Source organism: Centruroides sculpturatus, unplaced genomic scaffold, assembly GCF_000671375.1.
Source record: "Centruroides sculpturatus isolate CEXI.00-Female unplaced genomic scaffold, Cexi_2.0 scaffold1198, whole genome shotgun sequence".
In the NCBI taxonomy this organism is placed as follows: Eukaryota; Metazoa; Arthropoda; class Arachnida; order Scorpiones; family Buthidae; genus Centruroides; species Centruroides sculpturatus.
In genome coordinates this window covers 175,842-201,024 of record NW_019385412.1, presented here as the reverse complement: position 1 = coordinate 201,024, position 25,183 = coordinate 175,842, and the positions used below count along the sequence as shown (strand labels likewise).

The window sequence follows — 25,183 nt, the reverse complement described above, 5'->3', positions numbered from 1 at the left end:
TCTTGAGTCCAATAAATAATTATATGTTGTATGTCTCTTTCTCTCTCCTCTCTCTTAATTTAATGAATCCTATTGATTTATTATGTTTTTCTTCCGACTTTATGCGTTCATTTAATTTTATTATTAAAGTTTATTCGGATATGTAAGATGTATTGAAGATTTTATGCTAAAAAAACACGAAAAACTACTTTTGAATTCGTATTAAGACGATGCAATAGAAGCTGAAGATGACCTGTGAATAAATTTATACGCTCCACCAGTGGCCGAGTGGATGAAACCATTGAACACTTGTGTTACGTAATTGGTCGTGGGTTCGTCTCTCCAAAGGGTTAACTTCGTGGAGTTGACCGGGTTTTCTGCACGTGTCTAATACCTAAATAGGGGCCACCATCGCGTAGACGATCCTCTCAAGAGGCATTCCCTCTTGAATGATCGCCCAATTTTTCTTATACTATCAAACCATCAAGTAGACCTAAATTATAATAATAATAATTATTATTATTTTGTTTTATTTAAATATGATGATTTTTTAGTAAGTAAAACAATACAATTATAGTTTAATTATTTAATAAATTAACATTTTTTTCTCTCTAAATTGTCGATCGTTTCTCTACGCAAAGCGAACGACGATAGTTTCATTCGGAATTTTCAATGCCAAGATGTTCAGTCTTGCACCTGAAACTTTCCAAAAACGAAAAAGAAACGTCTACACAACGTAACTGACAACACTGATTTGGCAATAATTCCAAACTAATGTTGTTGCCAGGCCATACGTCGAACCGAGAACATTTGCAATTAGAGTAAATACAGCAGTCATTTCTAAAGATCCTACTTTTGGGTGCACGTAACTTCAGCCAGCAGCGAAATTCCATTATTAAAAATCCCAAGTTAAATTATACTTTTCTCGTAATTATCATCTAAAAAAATCATGTATTAAATAATAACTAAAATTGTTCGAAACATATATTTCATACAGTCAAACCTCCGAACAACGGCCACCGAAAAGAACATTAAAAAAATGGCCTTATAAGCAAGTTTTACCATTTATTCTCACAAGTAAATTAAAATTCTTATCCAGAAGTTGTGTTTTTTTATATACAGTCGAACCTCCAATAACTACCACACTCTAAAAAGCGGCCAAATTAATTTTTTAATTGAACAAAAATACACCTCCGAACAATAACGATTTTCGATGGTCGTCGTTCACAGGTTTGACATTACTTATTCGTTTTTCTTCTCGTCGTTATTGGCGGTTCTGACTGTATAAAATCCGGATAATAATTTAAATTTATTTATTATAATAAATAATTAAATGTACGTATATTATTATTATTATTATTATTATTATTATTATATACCAGTTAATTAAACTTAAATCTAATTAAAATTTACGTTTTAAAATAACAGATCCGTCCGTAAAAACCAAATTATTCTAAGAAATCTAATCTATAAAATAAATAGTTTTTGAAAAATTTAAGTATAGAAAAAAAATATGGCGAAATTTTTACTAAAGTTTTTTTTTTTTGCTTTTAGAGAAAATGAAAACTCTTTTTTTTCTATTATTTTCATTTTCAGAAAGGAAAAAAAAAACTTATTGAAGATTGAATCNCCTATTGTTTAAAAGGCCCTCTGGTGGCGCAAGAAGACGGATTTTATAAAATAAAAAGCAGTTGAAACTGCATTTTTATGAATAAAAATTTGACAAACTATTTATCGTTTTATGACGAGTAAAATTTTATCGTCGCGTTCGCGGTTTTTAAGTAATGGATAAACCTTCGAAACGCAAGGTCCTTCGGACCGTGAGGCATAGGCGGTGGCCCACATTGCCCATGCCTTACGCCGCCCTTGGTCATAGAAATGATGTAATTTGAAAATAAATTATTTATAAATACGTATGTCAAGTTATATTTTTATTACTACGTAAATTATATTTAAGAGTTTACGACCACTGTGCTGGGTGAGACGTTGTTAAAACAAAAAAAGTTATGCATTCCATCACGTACATAAACAGTGTCATAATTCGCCAAGTGCAAATCAGCAAATTCGTAAAATTTTTGTTTATTTTGAACAATCCGGATAATCGAAAATCCGGATAATGGAGGTCCGGATAATGGAGGTTCTACTGTATTATTATTCTAAATGTATTTTATTTTAACTTTAATAATTCCTACTACAGTGCTCTCTCGCTAATCCAAACTAATTATTTAATGGGATGGTTTTTATTTATTTATTTTTTAAACTCCGTCTTATTGGCACTGTGAAAATCCCCCCCCCTGTTTTTTTTTCAAATCCGTCGTAGATTCGGCCGGAGTCGAACCCACGACTGACTAATTATGAATATTGGGTCGTGGGTTCGTTCTTGACCAGCGTGGAGCTTGCCGGGTTTCACGTATCGTAATACCTAAACAGGAGATTTCCTGTAGGGTTATTTGGGAAACTGATCCTACGAGAAGTCCCCTAAATCCTAAAAAAATGGTTAGAAAATCCTCTCTGGAGGTACCATACCCATTGGTAGTTCGCCCGTGCATTACGTTGCCTCATTTCATCAATCCGAATTGTGGGTTCGATTAGCGAGGGGAGAGGATAGACCACTCTAGGAAATGGGGTTGTTTTTATTTATTTATTTATTTATTTTTCTATTGCTTGGTTTCGATTCCGAGTGCACCAGATTTCCGGTTGACTGACGGTTTAACCGTTTCGTCCGGCATAGAGAGGTTTTTCGGATTAGCGAGATTCTATATTAAGTAAAAGGAAATCAAAAAGAGTTACAGTTAAAATGTGTAGAACATATTTTAATTTTACACCTCTGTTTTTTTTTTTAAATATAGAAAATCGCTCCGTTTTCAAGAATTTTTCCCGTTAAGACAGGTTTCCGTTTTGGACAGGTTTTACTGTATTAAAAGATAAAGCTTATATTTAATTTTATTTGTTTCTGCAACCTCTTTACATTCGTGTTTGCAATTTGCTTGTCAGGAAATAAGTCACTTTCTCGAAAAAGATTTTATGCTTACAGCAAGTTAAATTTACTCGGTCAACATCAGAAAAGACTAGAGAAATAATAGATTACAAGTAAATGTAAGTCATTTGTACAACATTAAGCAGATATTAATGGAACAGTACGTAATTTACTTCATAATGTAATTCGTTTATATTATATAAAGTAATAGTTGCCGATATATAAAATATTATCATCATCTTTTCTCATTACACTTTTATTTAAAATTGACCCCTTTTTTTGATATTTTTATGATTAAATGTTGATATTGTAAATAGTTTTTATTAAATTATATACATTTAAAAATTTAATTAAATTATTAAAACTTAAAAAGTTATTTAAAACTGGAACGAGCAATTACAAGTCGACCCCCCTATAACACTGTTGATTTTTTCTGTTTTATATGAATTCCATGTTGTACGAGTAACTTAGATTTTATAAATACGTGAGCCGTTCACAGCCCGGCACGTGTATTTGTAAAATCTAAGTGACTCGTACAACATAGAATTCGTATAAAATAGAAAAATCAACAGTGTTATAGGGGGGGGGTCGACTTGTACTTATTGTAACGTCGTCACAATGCTCCCGGGCTGCAATTTTTAATCGTCTCTTAATTCTAATTCGGTTCTTGAGATGACGAACGGACGGACGGACGGACTAAAATATTTCTTCTTTTTATTTATATTGTTACTTAAGAAATGCAAATATATAATGAATATTTTTCAGGCCTCAGTAGATATTAGGCATAAGTTAAATAGCCCCGACGATCCCTGTGATAAATCCTGTATGGAACAATATCAATTTTTTAGTCTAAATTGTTTTGTGTATTGTAAAATGAATAACTTAGTCATAATATAATATAAAAGTTAATAAAAAATAATACAAAAATTTTAAACATTGGATATTAATACAGTAAAACCTCCGAACAACGACCACTGACTAGAAGGTGTCCGTTGTCGGGAGGTGTGGAGTCATTATTGGATGGTTCGAGTGTATAAATTAACGATAATTTTCTCCATTTACTCAACACTCGATAATTTTGATGGAAATTTGCGAATTTTAAAAGTACAGATGTATAAAATACGTTTAGAATTCTATTTTTGATGTGTAAAAATGTGTTCAATAGACCTACTTTTATTTATGAAACCCTTTAGAAGGAAATGTTGGTAAAAAGCTGGCTTCTTGAATTCATCCGAAGAAGAAGAAGAAGATGAAGAAGAAGTACTATATTCTCCTTTTGAATGGACTAAAGTCCTTACTATGAAAGTCTTACTTATTGACAGTTCAGATAATAAAAATCTGCTATAACTTTCTAAAAGTTAAATATTGAGAGAAATATTCTGTAATATTTTATTATTTAAATATAATGCGTTAACGTAGCACATTTACTTTACTTAAAGTTAATGGAAATTCTTATCGATAATAAAATTACATTCGAGAAAAGTTATCGTTCTAATGTGGAAGTAAATTAAATCCCATTAAAGAATTGAATGTACTGTCGCAATTCTAACTATTAAATAAGTGAAATTTTTTAATTATAATCAAAAGTCCAGTGTTTATAAATTTGATATCCTTTGAATTTGTAGGAAATTACATAGAAATTTGTACACAGTTTTAGTAGTTTAACGCCAAGGGGGGAAAAATAACTGATACAAACGAATAGGATAATCCTACGTAAAGTTGAATTTAGAAAGTGATTTTTTTTCATGGATTTAAATAGATGTTTATAAATTAAAAATTTGGTTTCTTTCAAAGAGAAGAATGAATTGCTTAGTTAGAAGAGATAATTAAACCTACTAATGAGAATGATTAAACCACAACACCGGTAGTTGGTCACGGATTCACCCTACCCAATGGACTGGCCACGTGTTTACTTGTGTCTAAATAGGGGACGTTTCCCTGTATAAAGTACTCCCCCCTGGCAGATCATCCATGAGTTGCGTTGACTTATCAATCCAATCCAGAAGAGAGAATTCCAACGAAGACTTGTCTTTGATCTTTTTTATATATATTTAATTACAAAAACTAAGACACAAATTTTATTTATTTATTTTTTTAATGTAAATTAAGATTTAATGTAGTACAATAAGAACTTTCTTAAATTCGATCACGTAATTTGAAGATCAGATTTGAGAAACATAGAAATGGATTCTTTGTTTAAATGGTTTCTTTTGATTACAAAGCGCAGACCATTGTCAGAATGTTAATTAAGAGCAATGAGATAATATAAAACTTAAGAAATTAACTGTTATTAGTCTTAGAAAAGTATTAAAACTAATAAAGACTAATAAAAGGCAATGCCATACTTGTGACATTACCAAGGGAAATGCCTCTTGGGAGGACTTTTATGGAAAACTGGCACCTATTTAGGTATTAGAAATACGAAGAAAACCCATAAAACACGTGGCCAACCCGTTTTTTTTTTTAAGCTCGAATCCATGTATTCAGTGATTTTATCCATTCTATCACTGGTAGGTTGATTTCGATGTATTCGTAATATAAAAAAAAAACTTGCTGTTATTCGGTCAAAAATCTCTCGTAGATAAATTTTCTAATAATAGAGTTTAAAAAAAATTAGTTTAAAATTTTTTATAGTAGAAAATACTGTATTAATAAAATAAAAACATGTACAATAAGGTAAATATATATTGGTTTATACAGTAACACTGTTTTAGTTGTTTCCATGAATTTTTACAGAAGTAAATTGGCATCTTATCTAGAAAGTAATAAAATAGATCTGGAATCTAGGAGCTTATTTATTTATATTATCTTTAATTCTAATCGTAAACAAAATTTTAATTATTTCCTTAATTATTAAAGTCCTTTATACTTAACTGTGTTTCATTAAAATGGAAAAAGCTTTCTCTATTGTTTTCAATTTTATGCGGAGAATTTTTTAATATAAATTTTATAATTAATATTTAAAGTTTATGGAAAGAAAAGAAATTCGATTNTATAAGATTTATTTAATGAGTGAAGAATTATCGTAATTTGATATTATTTAAATGATTATTATAGATTTATTATTATTTAATTTATAAGAATTGAATTTTCTAAGAAGGATTTGCGTAATTCTAACAGATATAAATGCACATTCTTTCTCGATACGAATTTAAACGTTAAATTAGATATTAATCTTGTGATAAATGGTTTGATTTACCGTGGGGATGCTTCCGGGAGAGGAGAACTTTTATGGGAAACGCCCCTGTTTAAGTGTTAGACACGTGAAGAAAATCCGGGAAACTCCACGTGGACTGCCAGTTGGTCGGGCGCGAATCCATGGTGACGGCAACGCGACACGTGGACGATCTACTAAGGGGGTTACCTGGCAGGAAGTCTTTTTAAGGAAAATTGTTCCATATTTAGGTGTTACAGACACGAAGAAAACTTGGAAAATTCCACGTGGCGAGGCGTTAACTCACACAACCACTGTGTTCGGTGGTTTTATCAACTAGATTATCGATGGGAAAAAACACCAAAAATAGTCCCGCACTTTGTATATTCGAAGAAAAACATTTTATTATTAACTTAACAGAGTTAAAAGGATATAAGAATTATTACATTACCAACTTAATCACGATTTAGAACGTTATAGAACTGATAAAAATCTGTTCTGTCAATTACAGCTTATATCGTTTTCATAACGTGAACCAGATCGAGTTCAAATCTTGTTCAACAATGATCATATAAGACATAGATAAGTTCCATATCCAGCGGGTAAACGCTGTGAAGAATCAATCATTGTCATTCCATCTGGATAATATAAGATCATAATCTGAAACCGTATCAAAAGTGTCACTGGTGAGTCTGTACTCCATTTTTTTCATTATAAGTTATCAAGTCGGATTAACCAGTAAAGGACTTCTTACTACAACTTCATCCAGAATGCAATCGAAACAATGCATTATGGATGAAGTGATTGGGCTGCAATTTGAAAAAAAAAATTTAGACTTATAAATTCATTGCTATCAGGAAAAGTATGATGTACAGGGGAACTACTAATTTGAGGTGGAGAGCATATATTTTAAATTAAATAAATTTAAAAAATTGCAGCCCGGTATCGTGACGAATAAATAATTGCTCGTTTTATTATATTTATTCAATATATAAAAAAAATAAATTAGATAACCATATTTAAAGCTCAATACAAGTCGACTCCCCTATAACACTATTGATTATTCCGTTTTATATGAATTCCGTGTTGTACGAGTCACTTAGATTTTACAAATACGTGAGCCGTTCACAGCCTGGCACATGTATTTGTAAAATCTAACTGACTCGTACAATATGGAATTCATATAAAACGGAATAATCAACAGTGTTGTAGGGGAGTCGACTGTATTTATATATATAGGCCTACAAAAGTAAAACTAAGGGCTTTAGTAAGTTGGTAGGTATCTGGAATAGATTTACTCATAAAATTTCCTTTTGTAGATATAAATAATTATACAAAAAATATATTAAACCATTAGAATAATCACTAGGCATTTAACACAAATTATCTTTAAGTATTTACTTTAAATCTGGTTAAGGAGGGGGGACACACACGCTCTCTCTACCTTCCTCCGAACATACCAATACCTTTGTATATTCGTGAAAATAATAATTTTTATCTCGATTTTAAATTAAACGATTACAATATTAAATATTTTTTTTTTATTTTGTAAATTTTTATACTTATAATCTTCATTACTTCAACATTATAAATTGCAGTATGTGTATTAAGATTTATAAATTCATACCCGTAGAAAAACAATTAAGTCAAATTAATTAGATTAAAGTGTTTAGAAGAGTTGTACACTCGGGAATGATTCCCAAATGCGAGTTAACAGTAAAATATTGCACACTTTCCCCCCCCCCATTCCCCACTTGTTCTACATACAAAATAAATAAAATAAAATTTTTAAAGATTTTATGTAGTCATTTTATTTTAAATTTATGATTATGTTAATTAAAAATTATACCGTAATAAATAATGATACGATGCATTATTCTGTAGGAAATTATCATACATTTCCTATAGGCAAAGCGTAAAAGGGATATCCTGTATTTTTTTTTTTTTATTACAGTAATTTAATATCGTTAAGTATTAATCCTGTTCATTATGAGTATCCGTTATCTGTAAATTTAGAAATTATATAATGAACAGAGCATTGATAATTTCCCTACATATTAATCTTATAAAAGAAGCTAACGCTTTATATAATGTATTTAAAATCGTCATACATTTACATATATATAATTTTTTTTTAAATTTAATATTCAACAGATTATTATATAAGATAAAAATACAAAATCACTTTACATTAAATCAATATGCTGTAAATTCTTGAGCTTCTCCATCAGAAAGATTTTCAGAAAATCAATAGTATCATAAGGAACCCCACTTCTTCTTTATGAATGGCACAAACATACTTTATTTGGCAACAGAATCGTGTTTAAATGTCACCTTGAAAAATTAAGGAGGAGAAAGTTAAATTATATTTTGATATAATTTAATTTACTTGTTATTATTATTAATTTTTTTTTCATTATCAATTGCTCTAATTTATTCTTCTTAACTTTATCATTATTATTATTATTATTAAATCGACTAATTTTAATTATATATAAATATTTTTTAATTGTCTATTAAGTTATAAAATTCGATTATTTTATGCGACGAAAACAATTATAATAATATTGTTAACGCGAATATAATTATCTCTCTAAACTGTAACGGGAGGGAGTGTCCGCCATATCAGTTAATTACATTTGAAGATTGGAGTCTACCTGGCGCCCATCTGGGTCCATTGCTGAATTAGATTGTGTCAACAAAAGACGATGTTTCTCTTCGCCGATATATAACCTATCATAAATACAATGTAATTAGATTTTTCGACGGATATCAGTAAATCTTGTATAATACAACTCTACTATCCTCTATTGTATTGTTTACAAATACTATTATTATTATTTTATATTCCTTAATGCATAAAATAAATATATTTTTTTTATTTTTGGTGTGAATTTATTAGAAATAAATTTTTAAAATACAGATTATTTGGCTTAAATATTAATCAAACATTTAATATCAGATAATACCAAAAATAAATATATTTTTTTTATTTAATCGTAGGGACTGAGAAAGAAGAAAAGCGATAGCAGCAAACAGGATGCTGTAGGTCCGCATCGTAGTACGAATTCGATGAGCTCGGCTAGTTCAGAATCCGGAAAATCGGGCTACACTCATACTTCGATGATGACCGATAGCAACACTAGTTTTGTTAGCCAAGACGACATAACAGATGCTAATGTGATCGAAACATACATGGGTGATTGGAAGAACGACAAGAGATCAGGTTTCGGTATTGCCGAAAGATCGGACGGTCTCAAGTACGAGGGTGAATGGTACAATAATAAAAAATACGGCTACGGCGTTACCACTCTTAAAGACGGTAAAAGAGAAGAAGGAAAATATAAAAATAATGTGTTAGTGACATCGGGAAAGAAGAAACATCTGTTTCTACTTCGTTCTGCAAGATTTCGAGAAAGAGTACAGTCTGCTGTTAATGCTGCGATACAATCATCCCAGATAGCACTCCAGAAAGCGGATATCGCTATATCGAGGTATGTTTTAATTAATATAACGACTTTCAGCTTTTTATTTTAATATTGTCTATAAAAGAAAACTTAATTAAATTATCTTCGAATGGTTTTAATCTATAAACGAGAAATCATCGTCCTTTTCCTGTATATATATTTTAAACTTTCAAGTAAAATAATAATAATAATAATTTCATCCTTGNATTTGTTTAAAAAAAAATAAAGGAAACAGATGGAAATATAAACAAGTTTTTACTAATTATTTGTGTAATTGGAGCTGAACGGATGAGACAATCAAGGCAATTTCAATCAACTTTCAGGCTTCAGCCTAATTTCTTTTTAGGCCTACAGATATAGAACGAATCATATTAGCAGTGTGCAGTGAGATGAGGCCCGTAAAAAGGCAAGGTATGGCTATGATTTAATTAATAGAGCCCCCGGAATCAAGGCTAAACAATACAATTTCATACGGTGTAGGATGTAATGGTATATAAGACAACGCGTGGGCTATCTACCAAGGGGGAAGTACTTTCTACGGAAAAATGGCCCCTATTTAGGTGTTAGAAACGCGAAGAAAACACGGAAAACTTCACGTGACCCGCATTCGGTGGTTTATCCACCTCGTCCAACGATGGGCCCAATTTCCTACGAAAAGTACGATTAAGGTTTAATCTGAACCGTCAAATCAAAAGAGATAAATTTAAAAATTAAATCTCGTATTAAAAACTAACAAATATTTAATCGAAGAAATTTAAAGGAACAAAAAATAAACGAAAGAATTTTTTTTTTGATTCAAAGTTATTGAAAGATGTTGACAATTGATACAGTTGGAGACTTAGAGAGAGAGAGTTTGATAATCTCAGTATTAAAGATAAATCAGTATGTGAAGTTTTAAATCAAACACAGGATTTAAGTGATACGACTGGAGTCGTTAAGAATGTATTACAAGGGACATAAATTTGTGAAACGAAGGGTGAAAATCTTGCCACGATTACAAGAATAGCTACAGTAGAAGCATCCATTCATCGAGTCTTTCATCCAGGATAGGATTTTTTTAGCTCCAGACTGAACTTAAGCGTGTGTATGATAAATCTCTAAAAAGTTATTCTGTAGAAATTTGATTTGCTTACATATATAAATTAATTTAGTATTATTGATTAAACATTCAGAATAGTTTCGATTTTAATAAAAATCTAATGATAAATTCGGAGAATATAATTGAAAACAGGAAAAAAAAGTGATAAAATATTATTTAATATCCTTCTCACGTTGCCCTTAATGATGATTGTTAGAATAAATTAACATTCTTTCCACATTTAAAGATATATATATATATAATAGAATATCTGCCTGTCTGTTTGTCTGTCCTCTATACACTTATAAACCTATGTGCACTATTTTTCATACTTTTTAGGATCCCGGCTCCACAAAACTTGCTCACCCACTCTTACCTTCAGACTTCTTGAGGCTAAAATAACTAAAATTTTAATATTTAGTTTAGTAAAAATTTATAAATAATAAGAGTTGTATTAATTCTTTTACAAAATTATAATTTTTAATGTTTCAAATTCAATTACAGTGAAATCTCTGAACAAAGGCCACTAACGGGGGGAGGCCGTTGTTTGAGGTTATTTTGTATGCATTTTAGTTTCCCTCAAAAAAAAGATTATGCTATGTAGAGGTGGCCGTTATTGGAGGTTGGATTGTATATAAATTGTTAATAAAGTTTGAAAATATTTTCTTTTATTGACTTGTCTGACAGACAGACAAGACGAAATTAAAGTATTTTCTTCGGGGGAAGGAAATTAAATCAGTAATATCAAAAATCAAGCAAAAGAATAAATAAACTTAAGTATTTTCTTTCTCATCTTTCTCGACGATTTAATTTTCTTTTATAATAAATTTCATCAGAGTAATTTTCTAAATTTCACTTCAAATTGTTTAATCAAGCAATTCCTCCTCCTCCTCCTCCTCTTCTTCTTCTTCCTCTTTGAAAATTTCAGTAAATCAACTGTTTTCTTTTTTTCTCGTATTTTATTACACGTTATATTCTTTACTTTAATTGAATATCTACTTTCTAAATTCATTTTACCGATGAAATTTTCACAGACCTCCAAAATTCAATCAATAGTCGTAAAAATTGACATAACAATGCTATTGTTTTAACGTCTGTTGTAATTATAATTACGAATATTTTTAAATTAAATCAATTATAAATCTATATAATTAGTATTTTTAAGTGAATTAATTAAGAATTCTTGATATATACACGTATCATCGATGATAATTTAGTATCGACCAGTGTTCCGGGTGGATAAAACCACTTAACACTAGTCGTGGGTTCGAGACCGACGTGTTTATCGGATTTATTCACGTGTCTAACGCTGAATAGGGGTCAGTTTTTCATTAAAAGTCTTCTCGGGAGGCATTCCCCCTCTCTATAGATCGTCCATGTGTCGTTTTGCCTTATCCCATTAATCTTGTTTTAACGTCTGTTGTAATTATAATTACGAATATTTTTAAATTAAATCAATTATAAATCTATATAATTAGTATTTTTAAGTGAATTAATTAAGAATTCTTGATATATACACGTATCATCGATGATAATTTAGTATCGACCAGTGTTTCGGGTGGATAAAACCACTTCACACTAGTCGTGGGTTCGAGACCGACGTGTTTATCGGATTTATTCACGTGTCTAACGCCGAATAGGGGTCAGTTTTTCATTAAAAGTCCTCTCGGGAGGCATTCCCCCTCCCTATAGATCGTCCTTGTGTTGTTTTGCCTTATCCCATTAATCCTACAGTTTAGTATTCTCCAGAGTCGAATATAGATTTTCTGGGAATGATATATTTTATAAAATGTATATTAGGATAATAAAATAATTTAAAAAATTATTTTTACTATAGATTCAGAATTAAAACTCATTTTTAAATAGAAAATACGGCGATTATACTTCAGAATTGCTCTTTCATTGATCGAACTTCACGTGTGTGATTACCCCTCTTCTGAATCTTCCTCGCTTCTAGTACAATTATGTTGAAAGTAAATTTGCTGTAATTTACTTTACATTCATCAAAGACTATTTAAATTTCTAACAATAATTATTCGTAAATGAGATTTTTCCCTCGTTCGCGAATATTTTTAATTGGGTTTTATATCAAAGAAACAAACAGATTATTTAAAAGAAACGTCCTTAAATATATTGTTAAGTATCTTTTAATAATATACAATTTACAATTTTTCAGAAACTTCTTTCTTTTATTTTGAAGTAAAGTGTATACAACTTAACCTCCAATCTACGGACATTTTTTTTATGTTCCTGTCGGTGGTCGTTGTTTACAGGTTTTGACTGTACAGTTTCTATAAAGTAATCTCGTCTTTAAGGGGGGGTGTTTTTCACTCTTAAAACTCCCTTAAGTCTTCTTTTAAGAGAGTAAAACACCATCTTAAAGAAGAATAAAGGAGTCTTAGAAAACACCCCCCTTAAAGGAATGTAGCCTTAAGGTGGATGAAACCCCCCTTGAAGGAGCGTAAAGGAGTCTTAGGAGAATAAAATACTTTATTTTAATCAATCAATAAATAAATAAATGCAAATTTTTATTGCTTCAATAAATTTATTCCTTAAAAATTATGTGGTTTTAATTTTTACTTTCAAACAGCGCTAAAAATATTAAATTAACTTAGTTTAGTTTCTAGAAAAATATTGTTAATCTAATATTTTTTTTTATTATAAAAATATGATAAAAACAAGGTTTTTTTATCGCAATAATTATAAAAAGAAACTATTTTTTTTTTAAATCTAAGCACAATGCAGTTTTCTATTACATTTTTTATGGTATATAATTGAAAAAATATTCAAAGGAAAAGAATTTTATAATTAGAAAATTACAACTTTTGCAATTTAATTATTTTAAAAAATTCATCATAAAATAAACTACTTTTTTTTAAAGATTTAGATAAATAACATTTGATATTTTTCCCCACTGTGATCCGTCTGTGTGTCTGTCCTTAGGTAATCACGAGAACAGAATTTTATATAGATGAAAATCGAAGCCAGATGTGGTATGATTAGAGAGGTGAAGGCCCCGATTAATTAACTATGTAATAACTTCCAGTTTAAACCGAATATTACGTTATTTAAATTCAAAAATTTTTTTTCCTAAAAGGAGTGAGATGACCGGCACGACTCTATTGCTAATAGGAAAAGTATGATGTACAGGGGCGAGACATTAGTAATTTGAGGTGGAGAGCATATATTGTATATCTGGTCTCGAATTTCATCTATTAAACTCCATTCTCGAGATTAAGGAAGGTCAGACAGGCGGACTACAGTGGGAATTTATAGGTCTATAATTATTTTTTTTTTTTTCAAATTGTAGTCCAATTAAATAAATTAAAAACATGATTATTAAAAAATTGCAACCCGGTATTGTGACGATGTCACAATAAAATAATTACTTGTTGTACTAAGGGATAATACGCAGCACGCTGTAAACGTTACATTATTTTATTAATTACGCTTATAACGCAAGAAGCGGTTACATAAACGTTACGGTGTAACACTTCAGAAACAAAAATTAATCGTTCTGTTGTTACTCGAGGGACGAAACTCTTGCATTACGTGACGTTATTATAAACACTTCACCCCCGTTGTAACGATTCTTATGAAACGTTACGACGGGGTCGAACTAATTGTTACGATTTAATTCTTAATTATTCGAATTTTACTTATTTAAATTTATGTTTTTTTTTTTTTCCAATGAAAATAATTGGTTACAATTTTAAAACGTACTAAAAGACTTCTAATTCGAGTTAAGCACGATGCAAATTTCTTATGAATAATTCATTTTAAAGAAACTTTTATATTATTTAATTCGAATAGAATAATAATATTCATAAAAATTCTCTATTATACCACGCTAATTTGTGTTTAAATTTAACTAAAGTTGTCTCTTAGAGTAATTAAAGAGAGAGAGAGAGAGAGAGAGAGAAACCATGCGATATTTTAATTCTAGCAACGTAATGATTTTTCTAAAACGTCTCGTTTTAATGCAGATTTATTACAATTCATTTTATTTTTATAAATTAGGATAAGTTTCATATGCATTAAAGTAAGGAAAGTAGTTTAAATGTTGTATTTTCTATCTCCTTTTGTAAGAGAATTTATCAGATTCTGGAGAATGTAACTACACTCGTGTCAATTTGTTTTGCATGGTTAAGATGCTAAAAGTAGAAATAATTAAAAGATAACGTCGTTTATCTTCTTTACATTTATTATTATTTATTACATTTATTATTTATTATTTCATATATAAAATTTTAGCAAAAAAAAAATATGCTCGTTTACGCTTCAAAAATTCCGTGATTTAGTACAGTCGAACCTCCGATAACGACACAATTCCAAGCTGAAATTTTCAATTTATTTAATATAAAATATACGCTCTCCATCTCAAATTAGTATTGGCTTGCCCCTGTAAATCATACTTTTCCTCTAACAATAGAGTCGTGCGGGAATAACTCCTTTCGGGGAAAATATTTGAATTAAAATAACGTGACTTCCAGTTTTAATATGAAGTTCGTATATAGTTAATCGGGGCCTCCTGTCCCTAATATTTCCATATCTAGTCTCGAATTTCATTCATATAATATCGTTCTCGATATTATGGAAGGACGGAAAAACTGGCGACTGTGGAGAATTTACAACTTTTTTCAAATTTCACTCCAAAAATCTAGTGTTAAGGTTAAATAAAAGGTAGAAAAATAATCTACGTAACATCTTCTATTCCCCCATTTATCTCCCCCTTTCTTCAGAATGTTTATGAAGTTTTCGCGAGGTAAAAAAGACCGTTTATTACGTGGAATTTTCTTAAATCGAATCGAAACTTCAGCGATTTAAATTCGAAACAAGAAACGAAAAGCGATTGTTTCCGTGACAGTTTTCGTGCAATTAAACGAACCAAGTTTGACTAAAAAAAAAGTATATTTTACTTAATTGTCTTAATGTTATAACGAGTAAATTCGCCATTTTTTTATTCTTTAACAATATGCGATGCATTTTAAATGTATATCGTCACGCAACCATTATTTTATTTTATCTCCATTATTTTATTAGTTAAGTATTGAATACGAAGTTTCGAGGTAAGGAAATTGTTTTATTAATTAAATTAAACTGTAGAGAGGGGTGAAAAGGAGAAATAAAAATTTTTTAAATATTTTTTTTTTCCTTAACTTAAATTTAATGAAAAATGATGCGAAATTTTCCGATTTATGTATTGGTTTTATTGAATAAATGTTTTGTGAATTTAAACGAATGATAAATTTTTAGTAAGTTTTAATTGTCGTGAAAGGGGGGTTTCGTTCTTTCCTTCCTTTGGACATTAAAAAGGCCTTTTTATCAAGCTCGTCGTGGGGGCTGGTCGATTCCGGATTCGATCCCGAGTCCTCCAGAACGATACGCTGACACCTAAACCGCTCGGCCATTAATATGAGAAGGGAATAGTCGTAGTGCTTTAAAATTATCTGAGCTCACCAGTGGATAAACCGCCGAACGTAGGTTACGAATTCGCACCTGATCAGCGGAAATCCACGTGGAGTTTTCGGGTTTTCTTCACGCGTCTAACACCTAAATAGGATTTGGTTTATTTACATAGGGCAACGCGACACATGGGTGATCTTTCGAACAAAGGATGACTCCAGGGAGAACTTTCTATGGGAAATTCGCCTCAATTTAGGTGTTACAAACCAGTGTTCAGTGGTTTTATCCACTCGGCCGTTAGTGGACACTTAGATAGGGGTCGGTTTCTCATATAAAATCCTCCCTTGAGGCACACCCTTGGCAGTGGCGCGTTATCCTATGGGCAAAAAAGAAAAATTGCTTCGGGCCCCACCAACAGGGTGGCACCAAACTAATCTTTTATAAGAAAACTGTATGAGTTCAACACTACACGAGGATCCCTAATTTATATTCTTATGGATCCCATGAAGTTATAACGCACCACTGCCCATTAGTAGATCGTTGTTGCGTTGTCTTATTCCATCAATCCAATCCTTCAACACTATACATTTTTAAGGTAAAATATTATAATTTATATTAAATTTTACTTAGAAAAAGTTTCGAAATGTAGAAAATTAACTATTAAATTACGACTTTTAAATATTAAAAGAAAAATTAATTAACTTTAGTTTCTTCTTCGATTTTTCGAATATTTTGGTGGTATTTTCGGAAGTTTAAATGCGCTATTTTTCATCAAACTATTTTTAGAAGTTTTCGATGCACTTTCCTTTGTTTAAAATCGTTATTTCCAATTTTGTTGTATTCCATTCGTCAAAATCTTAAGAACTTCACTGTAAAAGTGACTTATGCCATAGATTTTTGTTACTTAAATATATTTATTTATTTATTCTCGAATTGTTTTCTAAACTTTACAATTGAATTAAATTTTAGATTATTTACAGATATCTACAATTTATTTATGTAAAATTATTTCTTTAAATTTCAAAAAAATAAAAAATTTCTTAATAATTTTTAATAGGCAAATAAGGATGTTAAGTGAAATAGTGATAAGGCGAATTAGAGTCGGGGTAGATTAACAACATCCACTGGGCCCTATGCACAGAAGATTAGGGCCCATCGGTGGCCGAGTGAATGAAACCACCGAACAATGGTTCCGCCAGCTTTACCACGTGGAGTTTTTCGGGTTTTCTTTACGTTTGTGATATTTAAATAGTGGTCTGTTTCCCACAGAATTCCTTCCGGGAGACACTTCTCTTTTGGTAGATCGCTCACGTGTCGCTTTGCCTTAAGCAAATAAACCAAACCAAACTAAAAGATTGGGGCCTTTCTATATAATTTTACATCATAAATTAATAACATATCTGTAGAATTATTTATAAATTGTGATATGGGCTTACAATTACTACAGTAAAATTTCTTCTGTTTCCAGTTTGGGGAGGCTTCCAGGCAGGTGCCTAATTGTCAATCCGGCGTTGCTTACAGCTAATATATATTGAAGGAAGTATAGTGTGGATTTTAAATTTATTAAGTTTTTTCTTCTTTTTTTCTTAATTTAAGGTACTTACCAAGGACAATGGATGAGAGGAATGAGGCACGGTTATGGAGTGAGAAGCAGCGCACCTTTCGGATTAGCATCACATTATCATCCAAAAACAGTTCGAGAATCTTTCACTTCCCTCGAAGACGAGCTCGATTCTTCTCCAGATAGGAAAAATATACCAGAAGAAGGACGAGGAGGATTTGTGTTGAAAGCTCGGAGCGATGAACCCACACAAAGACGTCGCCACGCTTCAGAAAACGTAAAGCGGTCTATCTTTCAGGTAAATTGTATTCTTGAATATTAGAAAAAGTTCGTTTTAGGTATAAAAAACGCGTAAAATATACAACTACTTCCATAATATTCTAACTGTATTGTTTAAGGAAAAGTATGATGTACAGGGGCAAGCCATTCAGACATTGTGACCATTTTATTTTACTAAAATAAATATATTTTTTTTATTTAATCGTAGGGACTGAGAAAGAAGAAAAGCGATAGCAGCAAACAGGATGCTGTAGGTCCGCATCGTAGTACGAATTCGATGAGCTCGGCTAGTTCAGAATCCGGAAAATCGGGCTACACTCATACTTCGATGATGACCGATAGCAACACTAGTTTTGTTAGCCAAGACGACATAACAGATGCTAATGTGATCGAAACATACATGGGTGATTGGAAGAACGACAAGAGATCAGGTTTCGGTATTGCCGAAAGATCGGACGGTCTCAAGTACGAGGGTGAATGGTACAATAATAAAAAATACGGCTACGGCGTTACCACTCTTAAAGACGGTAAAAGAGAAGAAGGAAAATATAAAAATAATGTGTTAGTGACATCGGGAAAGAAGAAACATCTGTTTCTACTTCGTTCTGCAAGATTTCGAGAAAGAGTACAGTCTGCTGTTAATGCTGCGATACAATCATCCCAGATAGCACTCCAGAAAGCGGATATCGCTATATCGAGGTATGTTTTAATTAATATAACGACTTTCAGCTTTTTATTTTAATATTGTCTATAAAAGAAAACTTAATTAAATTATCTTCGAATGGTTTTAATCTATAAACGAGAAATCATCGTCCTTTTCCTGTATATATATTTTAAACTTTCAAGTAAAATTTATAAGAGTTTGTTCTGGGTTATTTATAAAGTTTACTATTTATAGCAGTTCTGTAACTTGAACCAGGCTATACAGTAAAAACTCACCTGATAGACCTAATCTTTTAAATTTTTCTTACATTTTATACATTAAAATAGCTTCAAATTATGCTTNCTACTGAAAATATTTATATTTCCTGCCCAATATTGATATAACAAACTTATTAATAAAATAAATAAAATACCACTAAAATAACATCGATCGATAACCAGTTTTATAGTTCTTGATAAGTCATACAGATTCAAGGAAACATACCTTTCACCATATAAAATGATAATATATTAATGAATATAATAGTGTACTAGTTTACATTTTCTCATCTTCATTGTCATGGTGATAAGAGACATTTAACTACCAACTCCACTGTAAAAGCTAATGTAAAATTAATAATGAAAACGAAGGAAATAGTGATTAAGTAATTAAAATGGCTTAGTTATTTCAGTTTTAGAGGTATAAATTATTGTATGCGAGTAAAATAATATTCATATTGTTGATTGAAATTTAAGCAGTTTTCCTGTAATGGGTGCTTCACCGCATATCACGTTTGTATAAAGGAGAAGCACGTAATTTAAAGATATTAATTTAGTATTTTTTTATCGTAATTTTAGTGATAAGCATGTAAAAATTGTGTGGCTTCTTTAACAGACCATCGGGATATTTAACAAAATCGAACTCTTGAACCGGCATTAATCGATCGTTTAGAATTTTAAAAATAAAACGCGAAAATGATTTATTTGTTCTCCCGTTTTATGCATTAAATCAATCATATTTTCGATATATTTTCAACAGAACAGCGACAGCACGAGGTAAGGCAGAACAAGCAGACATCGCAGCTATACATGCCAAAGAAGATGCAGAGATCGCTCGACTAGTAGCGAAGCAATTCGCACCTGATTTTAATCAACCAGGTGAGTAATTATTTGAAGGGAAAAAAAGAAATCATTTTATTGTTAACAGATTTGTGACGAAATGGTTAAACCATGAACGAGATGAGTTCGCTTGCGATTTTTGCTTTGCTACTTGTTGACTGCGGTTAAAGTGTCGAATAAGCTGAAATCGGTTGGACGGAATTGGAAGCCAAGAGATCTTTCCCAGTCTAACAAGGTCATGACTGAAATAGTTTGTTGCGCGCGCACTCGTTAACCCCGTCACGTGGTGACTTGTTACTTCTGTGAAGCCAAACAGATGAAGGAGTCAGTATATGTGGCCCGTCAAGATAACGAGAATCAACCCGTGATCGAAGGATAGAACTGTGACCTTTGATTCCAAGGTCAGTTGAATGTCTTAATTTCTTTTCGAATCGGAAAAATTGTGTGTATAAACAGATGAAATGGTACTGTGTTAGGAGAAGAAAAATGTCGTTTAACTTAAGTTTTCTATCTCTTTTTTTCAAGTTTCGAAGGAAAGAATATGTTTCGGTTTAGAAGCTGAAAAACTGAAATATTTAGGCCATTCTCATTGTAAATCGGAATATTTGTCATTTGTAAATTAATTTATTTATATGGTAGTTTCAGTTTCTTAATTTTAATTTTATATATATTTTAATTAAACTTATTGTAAATAATTTCATATGAATAACAACTATTTATCTCTATCTTTTTCTTCGATATGTTATAGGAGCGGAGCATCTTAAACATCGTCTTGGTAGCAAATTAGACTCTCAATTAAATCTTCTTCGGCTACCTCCACGTGACAATTTTCCGTCCCAACACAGATCTCGTTCGCTATATCTTCAAGCAACCACAGTTTCTAAAGAAAATCTTGCAAGTCCCAGTGATTTTGATCAGCCGTCCAATGAACAAAATGAGCATCATGGCTATACAATTCATCATACTACGAGAGACCATTTCGATCATTACCAAAGTGTGCCATTAAAGAAAAAAGCAGCTCCGAAATCATTACAGACTCCACGTACAGAAACTGAAGTACCAACTCTTGCTGATACTTTAAAACAATATTACGGAGCAGACTGTACTCCGGATTCAGGTGTGTCTGAAAGTATGGATAACGATGAAGCACCACCAGTTCGTCCTCCACGGAGATCGACATTACCATCAGTATTGTATCCACCAGAATATCCTCCCGTAAATATTGGTGTAAGTGATAGCGAAGCAGGTAGTAATACCCCAGAAGATGAAGGTGCTTCGAAAAAACGGGCATTCCAGGAAGGTCCGCAACGCACTTCTTCGTGTCTCTTCAGAAGGCACGCTCCTTTACAACAAAATTCTATTCACATGAATGAACATGGAAGGAGAAAAAAAAGTTTGCCAGATATTGGAGTTTTGGCTGTTAAAAGCCCAGGTATGAGTCGTGAAGAGGTCGCAGCACTGAGTTCCTTACGTCGAGCAGAATTGATTCGACAAGAAGAAGAAGCTGAACGACTTCGGTCCAATCCTTTGCTATATCTCTTGAGTCCAGATGTCAGGGTAAGATTGGTTATATTTAATGCTTTTATGTTCTCATTAGACGAGACAGTAGTTAGCCAAGTGTAGATTTTCTTTTCAATATTTTCAATATAATGAAAAATATATCGTTAATTATTTATAAATATGTATTTTGCATAACGTTATTAAATATCAATTACCGAGTCATATACCAAGAGGACTTTTTTTTGGGTGTTTTTTAACTGAATAAATGAAGAATTTTTCCTTCTTATCTTACATCCGAAATTGTATGAATGTTGATGAAACTATTCGAAGAAATTACTTTCTGCCTGAAGAATTTCTTCCATTTTTCACGGGCTCAAATTCAATCTATTGTCCACTTTTAATAGTCAAAACAGAAGCATGAGTTGCGTTATTTGATCCTTAGTAGGACATACCTTGGCCAAATTAGTCTACACAAAAGTCTTGCCAAACCTCAACGTCACGAATAGCTTGTACAATTCCTTTTATCTGACTTATACAAACTTATTCTATTCTTTCTCTCAAAGATAGATTGAATGATCTATTCTCGTGAGTCACTTTCAAAGCGACTAAAACTAAATCACAAACATTCCCAGAGAGCATCTTTTATTTACGACTTTTTTAGATATACCAATTTCTATTTATTTTTTTATTAATTAACTACTGAAAATATTTATATTTCCTGCCCAATATTGATATAACAAACTTATTAATAAAATAAATAAAATACCACTAAAATAACATCGATCGATAACCAGTTTTATAGTTCTTGATAAGTCATACAGATTCAAGGAAACATACCTTTCACCATATAAAATGAATAATACATAATGTATTATGTATGATATGTCTACTATAAGTAAACACCGTAAATATAATCGTTAACTTTTAATAATAAACAAAATTCTACCTTTTTTAATCGATGGATCTTCCCCTCCCCCTTTCTACAGTTTACATTTTATGTCTTTTAAATGTTTGAAAGTCATGTCTTTTCTTTTCCTTTCTTAACTGGAATATTTCCAAATTCGATTTGTTACAGATAACTTATTTGAAAATATCAAAACATCACAATTGTCATTCGAGTTGAAGGTCTCTCTCTCTTTTTTTTATATCTCCCTTCTCCCCTTTTTCGATACGAACTTATCCAATTGTTTCTTTTCCTTTCCACCCCTTTGGATAGTTTGCTAATCGCGGATTTTGGAAACATTCCCGGCCTTGAAACTCCGTAAATATATATATATATAGAAAAATTATTCTTACAAAACTAATGGAATTTTAAACTATCAATCATCTTCATTCTCTACTACACAAGGGGGGGGGAGAGTTATGGTTAACATTCGCTCCATTGAGCGGGTATGGGCATATATATATATAGGCCTATATACTTCATGCTCTATTTAAAAAAAAAAAAGAATTAAAACTTATACAAAATTAGATAAACATCGAAAGAAAAGTCTTAAATTACTAAAAGAATGTAACAGGAAAGAAAATTATGGCATGTCTGGCACATTTTTCGTCAAATCAGGTCGATATAAAAACTGTAACGTTATTGGTTAGAGGTCTGTATTCAAAGAATATTTCGATCAATAGAATTTTGTTTTTTATAACGGTATGTTTAAATAAATAGGATTATAATTTATATATTTATATATATATATTAATCAATTTCGTTAACTTTCTTTAATTTTATACGAAAGAAAAATATGTAAATTTTTATAATAAATATTAAATAATAAATTCGAAATAAAAAAGTAATTTTGAATAAATTATAGATTCAAAACTGCGTAATTTATACAAGCCGCTTTGCTATTGGTTAATTCTTTTATCAATATATTTTACTACTAGACGGAGCTTCTAATAATGGCAACCATAAAAGTATTTTTAAATAAATTTTTTATTTATTTATGTAACGTTTAAAATATTTAAAAATAATTTATTAAAATCGAGATAAATTAATACGTATTATTTAAAATTATCGGCCGGTATATACAAATAATGTTATGTTGAAGTTGTTACTGAATTTAGCAAAGTAAGCCAATACGCCGGTTACCGTTCATAAATACGTTCTATTTTTAAATTGATTCTAATGNTTGTAAAGCGGCGCTCGACGTTCGACGTTCACGTTTTACAGATGAAAACTTCGGCCGCAATCTTCGTATTATTATTTTTAATAATAATAATAAGAAGAAGAATAAATAAAACTTTTATTATTTTGTCAATTATTATATATAATGTTTGTGTGTGTATGTGTAATTGTTTGAAAAATATTTATATTTTGTATTTTCGGAAATTTTTATTTTAAATTTCTGATACAAAATTTTTATTGTATTTTGTAAACAAAAAGAAAAAAAAATATGTGTGTTTTTATTGGAAAAAATAAAATTTTAATACAATTTTTGATGTTGATTTTTTATTTGAATAAAGTTATTCTGGTTACATTTTTTTTCTTTTTAATTGACATTCGGGATTAATTATGTGTTATAAATCATAATTTTCTGGTGTATGAAATATATAAAGCAGGATGACACTTTAACATTTTTTAAAAAATAATTATACATCTGTTAAAATATTAAAATTTTATATATTTAATTTTTTTTTCCTATTTTTCTAAATTATTTTCTATATATTTCAAATATTAATATAGGCATTTATTATTTTTATATATGTATTTTTTTTCTTTCTTTCTTTTCTTTCTTTTAGGACTGGTTGTCTCGTCAGCAACTAGTGATGCTAGTTCTCTTCATCAACATTAGTTTGGCTATAATGTTTTTTAAACTCCTGACATAGTGACAATTTAATAAGAGCAGTTCCCGTGATCTTCCAGTACACCTGCAGTGAATTAGCAGGTAAAAATTATGTAAAGGTGGTGATACACAGCCCCCGTTGTTAACGGGTGAGCATTTTGGAGTTACGAGAGTGGAGCATCAATTCTGCTGTTCTGTCATATACAAGACAGGAGACTCCTAGTTAACAGCATACTCCTGAAGTGATTCCTTTATTTTTCACAGACGTACCTCGATTGGCTCCAAATCCTTGTAAAGGTATATCCTCTATTCCAAATCAGAGGTTAAACCTTCCAAGAAATAATAATAATAATAAACACACAGAATATGTTTCCATCTTGTTTCCTCTGAAGATCTATATGACATAGAAACGAAGGAACGTTGTACTTTGATTTTTTCACTATTCACTGCCTTTGTCCATTTGCTGCTTTGCCTTGTTTTGCACGGTGTGCGGAATGTTGGAGATATGTAGACCCGAAGGTGCCTCCGTATCTCTCATACATAAGGCGTGAAGGTGCTATTAAAAAGGAATTTTGTACAGGAATATGGTGTGTCTGTCATTTTATGGTGAAAAATACATGCGTTGAAAACATTATATTATTGTTAAATGTAGCTAAACTTTTAGGAATCGATCAAAATTATTGTATTAAAATCGCGAATTTCGTGGAATATTTAAAAAAAAAAAAAAATTCTGAGATGTCTATCCAATAAATTCTACATTGTAAATTATATTAATGAAAAAAAAAACTATATGGTTCTCGCTGTGAATATCTTTCAAACTTATTCAAATAATTTCTTCCAGTTTATATAAGGTGAGTTTTTAATATAAATTCCATAATATTGAATATATTATCACACATTATACTCCAGCAGACATTTCTATCAATCTTTACGTTATTATATATATTTGTGTATATCACTAGAACCGATTCATCACTAGCTTTATAAGATACTAGTTGATACATTGAAGTACATGACTTTATTTATGAAGTATTAGGGATTATAATTTTACAATAATTCTAATAAATACATCACCCTTTACTTGAACAATTATATTTAAAATATATATATATATATATTCCTGTTTTTAATAAGCTAAAGAGCAAATTTAGAAAATTTTAGAGCTAGTGTCTAACTCCATTCTCTAATCAAACAGATTGCAACGTTCCCTGTCTCTTCCCTTTTTTTTTTTTTTTTTTTTT

At 30.6% G+C, this 25,183-nt stretch overlaps 1 protein-coding gene across 1 annotated transcript in view; it reads left to right on the top strand.

Moving 5' to 3' along the window:
• LOC111638685 (junctophilin-1-like) overlaps positions 1–24,672 on the top strand; it is a 40,476-nt gene extending 15,804 nt beyond the window's left edge. The window contains exons 2-6 of the mRNA XM_023384432.1: positions 17,658–17,920; positions 18,110–18,600; positions 19,583–19,701; positions 20,411–21,219; positions 23,899–24,672. Coding sequence (XP_023240200.1) covers positions 17,658–17,920; positions 18,110–18,600; positions 19,583–19,701; positions 20,411–21,219; positions 23,899–23,985 — 1,769 coding nt within the window. The 3' untranslated portion in view covers positions 23,986–24,672. The remainder of the gene's footprint in view (positions 1–17,657; positions 17,921–18,109; positions 18,601–19,582; positions 19,702–20,410; positions 21,220–23,898) is intronic.
• The last annotated feature ends 511 nt before the right edge of the window (positions 24,673–25,183 follow it).